General features: G+C 29.8%; 1 protein-coding gene across 1 annotated transcript; it reads right to left on the reverse strand.

The window, feature by feature from the left end:
• Positions 1-8,497: 8,497 nt before the first annotated feature.
• LOC126654667 (salicylic acid-binding protein 2-like) lies at positions 8,498-13,023 on the reverse strand. Its single transcript, XM_050348601.2, has 3 exons — positions 12,626-13,023; positions 9,549-9,686; positions 8,498-8,934 (listed from the first exon to the last, which is right to left on the reverse strand). The coding sequence occupies exons 1-3, from the start codon at positions 13,013-13,015 to the stop codon at positions 8,653-8,655; spliced, it is 810 nt and encodes a 269-aa protein (XP_050204558.1). The 5' UTR covers positions 13,016-13,023; the 3' UTR covers positions 8,498-8,652.
• Between the last annotated feature and the right edge of the window lie 695 nt (positions 13,024-13,718).

Consider the following 13,718-nt stretch of genomic DNA (forward strand, 5'->3'; position numbering starts at 1 on the left):
GTATTTATGTTTCACCTCTACCCCCGAGACATTAAATTGACCTCTTTTCATTTGATTTTTTTTTAAAATAACCCTTCCTTTTTAACATATATTCTAATTAAACGATAAAATTATTATTAATACAAAAAGACATTCTTCCTCACAAAATTTTAAAATTAATTTATATTTTCTATTAAAAAATCGCTACTGTCAGATCCATCACCTGATTTTCTCGAACCCACCGCCTTACTTCGAATCCGCCGCCGTTCCCCTTCCATGAAAGGAGGAAAGTTTTTTCCACAACGATCTATTCCTCCTTCAAAAGAAGGAGGAATAAATTTCTTCTTCCATGGAAGGAGCACGGCGGCGGACTCGAGGTCATCGGGCGGCAGGTTTGAGAAAATTGGGTGACGGGTTCGACGGAAGTATTTTTTTTAAATGTACAAAATAAATTAATTTTTAGGACGTATTTAAACATTTTTAAAGATAAAGGACTTGTTTGTATGTTTTTTAATAGAAAAAAGTATAAAATAACTTTTGTATTTAGTTGTTTTCAATAATTCTTTAAAAAAAAAAATTGGGATGGTGGTGAAACATAAACACATACTTAAAGGTATAAATGAATTTATTTTAGATTAGGATATAAACAAAAAAATAAATTAAAGGTAGGTAAATTTTAAATAATTAAGCTAAAAATTAAAATATACAAGTGTAATAACAAAGAGTTACTTTTTAGAACCTAAAAAACATGCAATTGTAGTGAATTAAAGTGGTTAATTAACTTTTTTTCAGATGGTTAATAAACCAATTTTTTTGAAAAGAGTTAGTTAACCAACATTAAATTGGTTGATAACCAAAATTAAATTGGTTAATAAATCATTTAATGGGAAGAAACAAAGCAAGTGTGGCAGCTCTATATACTTCAGTGTTTATCTCATGCATTGATTATATCATATCATATTTACAGTAAATTAATGAGCATTTTCCATAAAGAATATTTTAATAATCATTTAATTATTTTATTATTAATTTTTACACATGACTATTATATTATTGGTTTGTTATATGAACGACAGTGTAACGGTTGCGTATAACAATTTTTCACTTCCGCATACTACATGGCATGTTCAAGTGCATTTATGCAGTTTAGGCAGCATGAAAAATCTGTGCTCTTTTATAATTATATTAAATAAAAATAAAATTGTAAATCTATTTCAGTGTTGTTGTAATTTTATTAAATTTTTCTTAATTGAATTGATTGTGCCAAACTTTTAACTTTATATAATATCTATTTATCTTATTTATTCTATTTTTAGCTTCACAATTTGTTATTGTTTATTTCAACCACTAAAAATTAAAAAATATTAAATTAAATTTTGAGTTTTTTTGATTTGAAATTATATTTTGCAATTTTGAAAAAATTATTTCTAACTGAAAAGTCAATATAAAAATTCAACTGAAAATTAAGACAATTAAATCAATTGAATAGAGTTGTAACATAATTATTAAATTGGGATATATTTATAACTTTAAAAGTTTTGAATAAATTTGTAAAAACTAAAAAATATGACTTTTTAGTATCATTAAGTCTTTCCAAAAGTACTGTAAATTAAAAAAAAAAGTAGTTAGAATTAAAAAAAAATCAAAAAAGTTAGATCATTTAGCCTAATTCTAAAAAGCAGCAATCATTAATGTTTTTTTTTTAATTTATCAAGTTTAAGTAAATCGAATATGAAACAATTAAATTTATAAAAAAATTAAAAAAAATTTAAAATTAAATCCGATGACCTGACATGCAAAAGACAACATACTGTCTAATTGGCAGATCTACTTATGAAAATAAAAACTCAATTAAATCCATGAAACGCGATTCAATACCACCTCACAAATCCCTCATTAAAAAGGACAACAAACTTTTTATAAAAGAATACTAACTCTTTCATAAATAAAGGATAAAAATAAACTTTTCAAAAAAAGGCAAATAAATTAAATATAATATTAAAAATAAAATTATTATAGCCATAAACCATTCCATCTTTTTTGTTGATAAATTTTAAATCTATCTTCGATTCTTGATTTTCCTTGTATATATATTTCGTCGATAAATTTTTTGGATTACTAAATACCGTCTCTTTTTACTAGGCACTGTCCCCTAACTTTACCATTTTACCCTTTTCTTTATAAAAAAAAAAACAAATTCTCTGAATTCATTCAAACTATCAAATGAAAACCATATTCTATAGTGTAAATGTCGGATTTTGGACGAGATAGAGGTCGGGAACTGCTGGTGAGCATTCCATTTTAATTTTTTTTATCGTATTGATGTTTTTTATATTTTTTTTAAATTTTCGGCCGGACGTCCCCAGTCGGCATCAGCCCGGAGGACGGACGCCGTCCGGGACGTCCCCAGTTGGCGTCAGTGTAATACCCCGTAATTTTAAGTGATTAGAATATGCCACGAGGTCAAATTGGAGTAATCAAAATATTAAAAATAATATTTTGAGGTTTCGAATATTAAGAAAAATATTCGAAAAGACTAAGTTTAGTAGTCAAAGGATAATAGTAAGATTTGACTATTTAAGGTTATTAAATTAAATTACGGAAAGTGATTTATAAATTCGGAATATGTAAATTAAATTTAAACGTAAATTTAATTTATATGTATCCGTAAAAGAGTATGGTAATAATATGAGTTTAAAATTTAAATTGGGAATTTAAATTTTAATAAAGGAATATAAACGGGATTAATAGAACAGTGAATACGACTGGACGTCGTAGATAAAAATATATTAATAATTAATATATCAATATACCACTCTAATTGGAGAGTTTATTATTTCGGATAAAACCCCGAAATTAAAATGTCGAAACTCGGAAGTCTCGACGAGTAATTAAAGATAATAAGTTAAATATATATATTTATATATATATATATATATATATATATATATATATATATATTAAATAAATAATAATAAAAAAGATAAGATAAGAGGAATGGTGAGATGCGTGGAGTGGAGGGCAAGATATGAAAAAGGGATGGTTTGGTCCTTGATTTCTTTTCTTTAATTAGTTGCAGTTATTAACTAATTAAATATATTAGTTAGTCCAAATTAAAATAAAATAATTTATACGTCCCGAGCGAATAATTTTGATGTTAATATTCGCGAAACAATTTGACGAAGCTACCGTCAAATTTTTATGGAATTTGGATATAGTAATTTTATTCAAGTGGGACTGATTTGGACCTAATAAATCTTCTGGAATTTATTAAAAATAAAATATAAGCCGAATGCGAATAAAAATTATATTTTTATTCGTTTTATATTTTATTGAATTTTTGGGTAAAGTTTTGCGAAATTTGGAATTAGTCTCTGTTTGGACTACGGACGACAAATTAAAATTAGAGTTAAAGTGCATGATTGAGCTAGTATTAAATGGCAATTTAGCCAATTAAGTTTGCCTATAAATAGAAAAGAGTGGGGACAGCCCCAATTCATTTCTTCGTGACGTGCTAGCTTATAGGTAGCAGTGGCAGCGCAAGTTAGGTTTCGGGGTTTCGATCCGATTTTGCGATTCCGACTCCGATTCTTCAACAAATCCATTAGTAATCGAAATATTAATTTCGTATACGAAGTTTATTTCGATATATATTAATTATATATTCGATGTTAAACGGTAAACGTATCGAATCGATCACGTACGTATCGATTCGACGTTTTAATTACATAATTGGATTGGATTGTTATGGAATTAGTAATTTTGGATGTTTCAGAGTATTGGAAGTAGGACGGTGTGACCCGGAATCAATGATTCCGGGGTTGTCCGTACTTTGCGGGCGCACAGTATTGAAACTGTGCGAGCGCACAGTAGACTGTGCGAACGCAGTCCCTACTGTGCGAGCGCACAGTAGACTGTGCGAACGCAGTCCCTACTGTGCGGACGCACAGTAGGCTAGTGGGAGAATAAGTTTTGGGCTTTCGCCCTAATTCGGTTTGATTCGATCTGGTTAGTTCTAATCGATCCGAAAAGAATTTAAGTGGACTATTAAAAAGCGAACTAGGACGTTTTAAGAGTTAAAACGTTTATTAAAGTAAAGATATTCAAATTATTAAAACGTTACGACGTTTTAATTAATTTATCGATCGATTAAATCGATAAATGAAAAAGGGATTATGAGTTTATACCAAGAGTGGTATTGTGAATTGAACGAGAAGTTCAATATTGAGATTAGTTTATACATTATGTTTATAGAGTGTCTATAAGCAATGGTATTAATGTCTATCGTTTATACGATAGAACTAGAGTTAGAAATTCAATGTCTGATTTGTTTTGACATTTGAATTTAAATTAGATCTGACGAGTGGTCGATCTAACGAGCCAAACACCAACGTGTTTGACTGACGAGGTTGATGGGAGCTTACGTTTTTAAAATGGGGGCATCGGTTCTGTGAGTTTTACTTTGTGGTTTTTACTTTTGAATATTTATATTTAAACTGTTTTTAAATAACAAATCGCACTAGTATAATTAACCATGAAAGATCCATTGGAACAAACTTCCTATTGGTTTTCAATAGGACTGTGTGATCACCAGTAGTACGCTAGATACGAGCCTGTGTCTGACATAGAGGTCAGTTAATGTCATTGGGCGTTGGAAGTGCTAGCGACCCTGACTTAACAGTCTGAGACGGCAGTAACGGTTACGGTCACAGGCAGTACTGTGATGGCAGTTTCACGGTTACGGTCCAGACACCCGGCTTAGACGGCAGTGATTCAGTTCACGGTCTAAGGCCCATGTTGTGTAGGTTGAGACCCATACAATAGTCTGCCTTGTAGGGTTTCATCTGGATCAAGTAGTTAGTAATATTTTTGATATGTACAAATGCTTTACATATATGCGATTTAAATATTCAATTGTAAATACGTAAACTCACTCAGAAATATTTATATTTCTGACCCTCCCCAATATTCATCTTTCAGGTTATCAAGTACAAGGTCGGACTTCCACAATAATTCTGGAAGTCAATGTCAACCATACCTCTAGAGCTGCAAGTAGTTGGGTACGGGAAGTCTGTCTTTCTGTTTACAGTAGTTCAAACTATTTTGATAAACTCTGATTGAACTACTGTATATAATATATGTTTGAAAAGCTGCGTGTTATCTAAATGCTATGACCAGTTGTTTGAGAGATACACTGGTTTTATGTCTTTAGCATTTTATAATTGTATTGGAAACAGAGCAGGTGCGTCAACTGAGATTGATGTTTGCGCTCTAGTTTCTTTAAATACAATCAGGGTCTTAAGACCCGGTTTTCAAAAATGTGTTTACGTTAAACGAGAGAAAGTTTTTAACGATATTTTCTGAAAACAGATCATTTGTGATATATGATCTTGAATTGCGATCGCGTTTTTAATAAAGGTGTTAAAGTGTTTCCGCAACGAGGTTGCAAACCTTTTTATGTTTTAAAACGCGAAAAATTTATAAAGGTTTTTAGGCTTGCTACGGGTTTCGGAGCAACCACTCCCATTCCCTAGCGCCGGTCGCGATCCATGAATTTGGGTCGTGACAGTCAGCCTGGGGGACGGACGTCTCCGGACGGCGTCCGTCCTCCGGGCTGACGCCGACCGGGGACGTCCGATTGGCGTTTGGACGTCAAACTGGGGAGACGTCCCAGAATGACGTTTCCCCATAGGACGTCTCAGCAGGTGGCGTCGGCCCACTTAAAAAGTTAATAAAAAAACTTAAAAAACCGATTTTACGTCAGGAAAGTCGGAAAAATTTGTTGCGGAATGTCGGTACTCGTTACCCGACGAATTGTAATTGTTATCCGTCATTTTCATCGACGTATTCGAATGTAATTGAGAATATTTTTTTTAAACAAGGGCAAAAAGGTATTTTTAGGGGCGGTGTCAAGTAATTAGGGGCGGTAAAATCCTAAATTTTAATTCATTAAGATAAAAAAGTTAGCTATTTATTATTTTATCAATTAAAACAACATAAAAAAATGGCTACCGTCAACTAGTAGTGTCAAAATGAATTGGTGGGTCGTGTTCGTATCGTGTCGGCCCATTCTATTGACACGATCAGGGTTAACACGAACACGACCCATTTAACTAATCGTGTCAAAATCCACAACCCTAACACAACACAAATTTTAAACGAGTGACACGACACGATCAACACATGAAGATAAACGGGTACGATTAACACAATTACATGGCTAACATGACACGACTAACACGACCCACTTAACATTTTAAAATATTTCAACCATATAAATATAATTTTAACCTTAAATTTATCAATTATTACTCAAATTATAAAATATTAATATAATAAATATAATAATTTTATTTTATATTTTATATAATAACAACTATTTTATTTTATAATATTGTAAATTATATAATTTGTAAACAGTTAGGTGGGTTAGATGAGTTCGTGTTGAGAATAAACCCAACTCGTAATACTCGTTAAATACGAGGTCGAACCCACAATGAGTGAAATAAGAGCGATTGACGAGAATGAAATCTAGTTATGATCCAATTCGTTTAGCAAAACAAAAGTGGTTGAAGTTTCAAGTATCTGATAACTAACTAAGAATTCTACTAAGCACGAAAGTGCAATTAACAACTAAAGAAACACTAATTATCAAAGAAGTAATTCAATAAAAGGAAAACGTCAAGGGATTGGTAATCCCATCTAGGTTATGCATTTCATGGTGGGTCAAATTGGAAGTTGCTAAGGACTGAGCGAGGTCTAAAACATCATTCCCGCTCTCTCGAGCCTCAAAGAATGACAAAACCGCTATCTAATCATCTAATCAATACCAAGCTCACTCTCGTGTTACACGGCAAAACCAAATCATTAACTAGCGATTAATCAATCCACTCTAGGGCCACCTAGGTTCAAATCCACTCTCGTGGCGCTCTAAAATCTAGATTTTCAAACCTAGACAATCTAATCAACCACCTCTCGGTGTATTAATCAAACTCTAAACATGATTAGGGTAGCTAATCCTAATCAAGCAATAAGCAATAGGAGAAAGACATAAGCATACAACACTATGAACCAACCAATCATACAACCCTAGGTTATCATACCAACCCCCTAACAAGGGGGGTTTAGCCACTCATACTTAAAGCAACACAAGCAATCAATGAATAAGAGTAATAAAGCATTAGAAAGTAAAGATGGGTTACCTTAATTAAATGAGTAGAACAATCAATCACAAGAGATAATGAAGATTCAATAATAAATAATCTTGCAATAATAATGAAGATCTTGTTCATACAAAGCAAATAAAGCTTCAAGAGCTTCAACAATGGAGGAAGCTACAGAGCACTTAATTCTAAAGAGATTCTATTCTAAGAAAAGTAATAGCAAAAGGGAATAATTTTCTAGAGTAAAGTTATGACCTAAAAATAGAGCTAATGTTGTTTTTATAGTACCCACAAAAGAGGAAAGGAAAACATTCATTACACATGTGTTGGGCCCAAAATGGCAATTGAATCAAGTCTTGTGATGTTTGAAATCAGAAATCCCCCCTCTTTTTAACCTTGGCTCGAATCGAGCTCACTTTGGCCAAGTGAGGAGCTCGATTCGAGCTCAGCCATTCTGAGCTCAGCTTCATGTGGCTCGAATCGAGCTCCATTGTGAACTAGGTGAGCTCGATTCGAGCTGTCTTTTGCTGCTCCGGATCGCGATCTTCAAACCTTCATAACTCGGTGTAGAAATGTTCGATTGAGTCGATTCTGAAAGCTTAGGACGTCTACTTTAACTTTCATGAAGAACACAAATTCATTTGAAGCTTCTAGCTGGTCCAAATTTGTCAAATAGTGCACGGGGGTCAGCTTTTCAGATTTGCAAATGAGCTTCCGCATCTCTTTTGTCGACTTTTCCAACTTTTGCACCAAAATGCTTCCGCAATGCTCTCAAGTACCTGAAATACTAAAACACATAATAAGGCATTTAGAATACCATAAAACCGTGATAAAATATAATGAAAACATGCGGAAAATACACTCTAAATAGGAGTAAAATACACCTATCAGTTCGCGAGTCAACCCATGACACAACCCATTTATTTTGTGTCATAAATGAGTTGAAACGTTTTCGACACAAACTCGCTAAACTTCAATTTGGATTCGTCAAATTTACGTGTTAGACAAATCATATTATCGTGTCATGATCTATTTTGACATTCTACTGTCAACGGAAAATTAAACTATTAATTGTAACCGAAGAACGGAAAATTAAACTATTAATTGTAACCGAAGAAAAAATATGAGAGAATCTATTGATGGCTAGAGTTTTATAAGAGACAAGGAGAGTTTGTTTTAGGCCAGGTGTCATTATAAAAGTAGCAATCACTAATGTTCTGATTAACAAGTTGTTTACATCTTTGAATATCATCATCATTCATTACCTAAGACGGCATAAAAATAGCTTTCTAGACACGAATAATGTGACATAGTATTGTACTCATTTTGATCACAATCTTAAACTACATTGAAAATGGACAAACATTACCTCTTATGATTACAATTTTATTTATCTTTTATTAAATTTGAAAACAACTTCCCTTACAATTATATCCACATTATTATGATATCACATAATGTTTAGTGGCCTAAATTCAAGAATTAAAAAGTTGACATATCACCAAGATATTTAAGCATACTTATGAGCAATCTCTAAGAGACAATGACACAATTCTTTTGGTTTTGAAAACATAGCCATATGATCTGCACCGTCAATCTTGATAACTTCTTTAACCGGATGATTTTCGATCATCCACCGCTGAAATTCTTCAGTTATTCCTTTATCCTCGTCGCATAAAATAAAAACTCTCGTCACGGATCCGTATCCTCCAATTGTATAATTTTTCGTCTTTGACAAATCATCTATGAACAACGACGACGGCCTTGCCAAAGCCTTTGCCAATTCAAAATCCTTCCCGAAATTGCAGAGTGTAATTAGAGCGATATGATAAAAATATAAAATCGTTTTTACAAAACTAACTAAAAAAATTAATTCAATACGACAAATGAAAGATAAATCAATAAAAGTTCATTTTGACTCTTCGACTTGAAATAAAAGTCAAAATAGTTCAAGTACGTGGATTTGAAAAAAGTCATCAATTTGTCAATTTTAGATCAATTACGCCTTAATCTGACGTCTATTTTGATGATCAAAGGTAGTTATAATTAATCCAATGATTTTTTTTAAATAACGAATTTAAACTATTTTAATCCTTTGTCCTAATTTGTACGGTCTGAATTGACCGTTATTAAAAATATTACACATACTTTTTTTTGAAATTTTACTTTATTTAAAAATAGTAATTTTCATTGTATATCCCATCACATATCAATTAAGCAATTTTTAAAATTCTACTAATTACCATTGGTCTTTATAGTGAGGATTAAAATGATCGAAATGAAATTTTCTTGTTAGATTTATACGAAAAAAATGAATCCATATATCCATTATGAATATCAATTTTATTATAAATTGAGTGAAAATGTAATATATATCCGTTGCAACTACATAGTAGAAAAATGTACCTCAATAGGGCTTAGTTGATAGAGCTTGGAGGACATAAATTTGGGACCAAACGACATTGTCGTGAGATGCTGCAGAGAACTGCTGTAGGGTGCAAATTGAGTATCAAGCCAATGCTCGGTTGATTTCCCTTCATTAAACTTTACATATGCATGAAATTAAGTTAGGATTAATACATTTCCAATATCATGATTAGGCAACAAAATTATTTTGACTCTTAGAGGGCTTTTACATCGTCTCAAAAAATAGTTTTAGGGAAATAAATAAATATTTTTATCGGGTAATTTTTATTGATTGTTTTTCAATGTTTGTCCGTTTTCCACAAAAGTCTTTAAATTTGAATTCGTAAGTATATATTCTCTCACTACGAGATTGTTGTATCAATAATATTCTAGAAAATAATTTAATTTAATTTTCATTAGAATTTAACGACGTTATGGTGTTTTAATTAATCATATTTTTATTGAAATATTTTTGTTATGTCTATGAATTTATATGGTTTTCATGTCATTCAATTTTAATGAAAATATAACTTTGCGATGCTAGGGAGATTACATTATACTTAAAATTAGTTGAAGATAAAATCATTACAGTTTAAAGTTCATAGACTATATAATAAAAGAAAAATAAATGTTGAGAATGCTGATAAAAAAATTATTTGATTTTTATCTTTTGCTGTTCGATTTAATTCTATATAATGATTAATTTTATTTGTAGTAAAACTATTTAATGAAAATATGATAATTTATTTAAAGTAGAAATAGAACAATTAAATGAATATGTAAACTAAAAATAATTATATTTCTTTACAAATAAATCAGTACATAACTTTGTTTAAACTTTAAAGTACCAATAATGATCAAACAGAAACATTTTAAATGATGAATAAAAGAAATCTACATCGTCAGGTGTCATAGCCTAATAGCAAACCGGATCCACATTAAAATGGTATATCATGTAATCATAGTTTATTAATAGAATAATATCATTTTGGAAGTAATAAAGATATGTATCTTATTAAATCTCTTAATTTAATGATTAAGAAATAAAGAATCCAAATACAACAACTCCAGTCAAACTTGAATAAGTGGTAGAGATGGACAGCCTACCGGCCATCTATTAAAAATATGGCTAAACCTATTTTGAGGTCTCTAAACTATACATTTTTAGTTCATTAGATCTCTTAACTTCTATTTGATTTTTTCGGGTCCTTAAACTTTCATTTTTTTGTTCATCAGGTCCTTCAACTTTTATTTGTCTTTCTCAAGTCCCTAATTGTTTATTTTTTGGTTCATTGGGTCCTTAAATGGATCTTCATTTAAGGACCTAATGAACCAAAAAATAAAATTTAAGGACTTAAGAAAGTCAAATAGAAGTTGAGGAACCTAATGAATTAAAAAATGAAAGTTTAAGGATTTGAGAAATCCAAATAAAAGTCGAAGGACTTGATAAACCAAAAAATGAAAGTTAAAGGACCTTAAAATGGGGAATAAACTCATTTATATTTATTCTCCTAAATAATGTGGAATTATCTTTAACACCATCACAAGAAGTTCAAGACTTCCCATAAATAAAGAAATATTTCCTTAAAAAATAAAAATTATTAGAAAAGATGGGGGCCATAACAATATTGTACCCAAAATTAAATATACCAAAGAGCAATTTCTCAAAAATAAATAAAATTAAAATATTTTAAATTAAGTTTCACGTTATTATACCAATTCTTTATGAAGCTTTGCGAAATTAAATAAGTTACTTACACATAAGATAATATTTTTTATTATATCGACTTTTTATATATCTAAATTTTGATATTTATCATCTCAATAAAATTGAAAAAAATATTTTATAGTAAATGTTTTTTATAATAAATTAAAAGTGATAATCTTTTAATGATACTTTTATTAAATTTAAAAATTTAAACTCATTCATATTTGAACTTAAATACCACACTCAAGGTTTAATCCGAATTTGGTCTGACTCAAACTCGGCATGACTCCTTTACTCCTATTTGTATACTTACATTTGTCGCTAATTTTAATTCTTTTTAGTTTTTAATTTTTTTTACTGAAGCGGTTCAACCAGAAACCCGTGACTTCACTGGTTCAGCCACCTATTCGGTTTTTAAAATATTGTTTAAAACAACAGCAAACAACTATACTGAAAAAAAAGAACTTTTAACACGTGAAAATATCTGCTATATATGCATCATATAAAGGTATTAGTTAAACCATCTCCAACCCCATACTCATTATTAAATATGGGTCTTTTTTTCCCACTTCAACCCATACTCACTTTCCACCCCATTTTTTGTTTATAAATAGTAAAAACTAATTTTTTGGTATACACTATTCGCACAACTCATTTATTGGTTAATTGAATGTTTATTTTTTAATTACAATTTATATAATTAACTTTGTAAATACTCATTTTAGTCCGACTTTTCATTAAATACTAATTAATTTTTTAACAATTTAATCCAAATTATTTTTATTCGTAAAAATAAAAAAAAAAATTAAATTATACATAAAATTTAAACAACATATTATTTTATTGAAACATAAAAATTACGTTATATTTAACATTAAAGCGGATAGATAAATATTAAAATTAAACTAATCCTAGAACAGAAATTAAAATAATAGTTAATAATAAATATTAAATATTAAAATTAATATTTAATTAATATTATTTAAACATTATCAAATAAATTAATAGATGAGGATGTATGTGGTTAAAATATAAATATAAATATATATGTAAAATGGTAAAATGTTAAATGTAGCAGTATTGAATATAAAAGAGAATATATAGATAATATTTTTTTAGTGTGAAAAATGGGGTAATGGGTTGGAGTAGAAACACTGTAAAAAAACCTAAAAGTATGTAAATTGAAATTCATTTATGGGTTTTGGGTTGGAGATGTCTTTAAATGAAAAGAATTTTTGGCGTCATTTATTCAAAATTTAAGAATTTATGATTGTAAATTGAAATTAAAAATTTATTATATAAAAACAAAAAAATTCGAAACTACGAGTAAAAACTATTTTTTTAAGCGACGGATATCGTATATACGTACCTGATCCAAGACAAAAGACGGGCGATGATCAATGTCCGGCATGAAAGCTGTTAAGAAAACAGCAACATAAATTTTTTCTGGAAATTTCTCCATAGCAAGAGCTAAATTGAGGCCACCAAGACTATGTCCAACAATTATAACCTTATCATTTATTGGAAATTTTTCCAATAAATCCAGCAAAGGCTTAGTGTATTCCTCAAGTGTATGAACATCTTGTATTGCCCTCATGTCTACGCCGGAAGCCGCCATGTCGAGAGCTGTGACGCGGTGGCCGGAGGACTCGAGCAGTGGCTTGACTTTGTACCAACACCAAGCTCCATGGCCTGCCCCATGTACGAGGACAAAATGCTTTTGGCTTTTAAGATTTTTCATATTTTGATAGTATGTCATGTAAAGCTGCTTTGTGCTCTTTATATAAGATCATTGGACTATAATTTTTTTTCAAATTAAATCAAAATTATTATTTTTCAGCATTATTCTTAATTATATTTAATTAAAATAATTTTTAGAAAAGAAAATTTTGATTATTTAATATTCGAAATTAAGAAAATAGATTTAATCTAGTTTTAAAAGATGTATAATACTAATAAGAAATTTTAAAAATAAAATAATATTTTCTGAGCGTCTATTAATTTTTATTTTATCCTATCCTATATATCTTATTGTATTTTTATTTTTATATTTTAGGTTAATTTGTTTTTTTTATTACACAAAGAGATAGATTGGATGTAAGCCACTTATGCAAAATATTTATTTTTATGTGGTTTTATTTTATGGCAAGAAAGTGAAGAAAGAAACAAAATTTCACAAATTCTTCAAATTTTGTTAATGTTTTGAATCACACCACAACAATTTTTATATAACATTATTTTATCAGAAAATTATTAAATAAGGGTGGAAATAAAGATAGAATGGATGACCGCCTTTTTCATCGTGTCGTTTACTCATATTTTTTATTATTGCTATTATTTAAAAAGAAAAAAAATTAGCGTATTGAAAAAATTCGACCCCACAACTTTACAGAATGCTACTTCATATATACATTTTTTCGGCGATAATTTATTGGCTATTTTTCCTTTTTATCATATTTTTT

The sequence above is a fragment of the Mercurialis annua genome, linkage group LG7, assembly GCF_937616625.2.
Source record: "Mercurialis annua linkage group LG7, ddMerAnnu1.2, whole genome shotgun sequence".
NCBI lineage: Eukaryota > Viridiplantae > Streptophyta > Magnoliopsida > Malpighiales > Euphorbiaceae > Mercurialis > Mercurialis annua.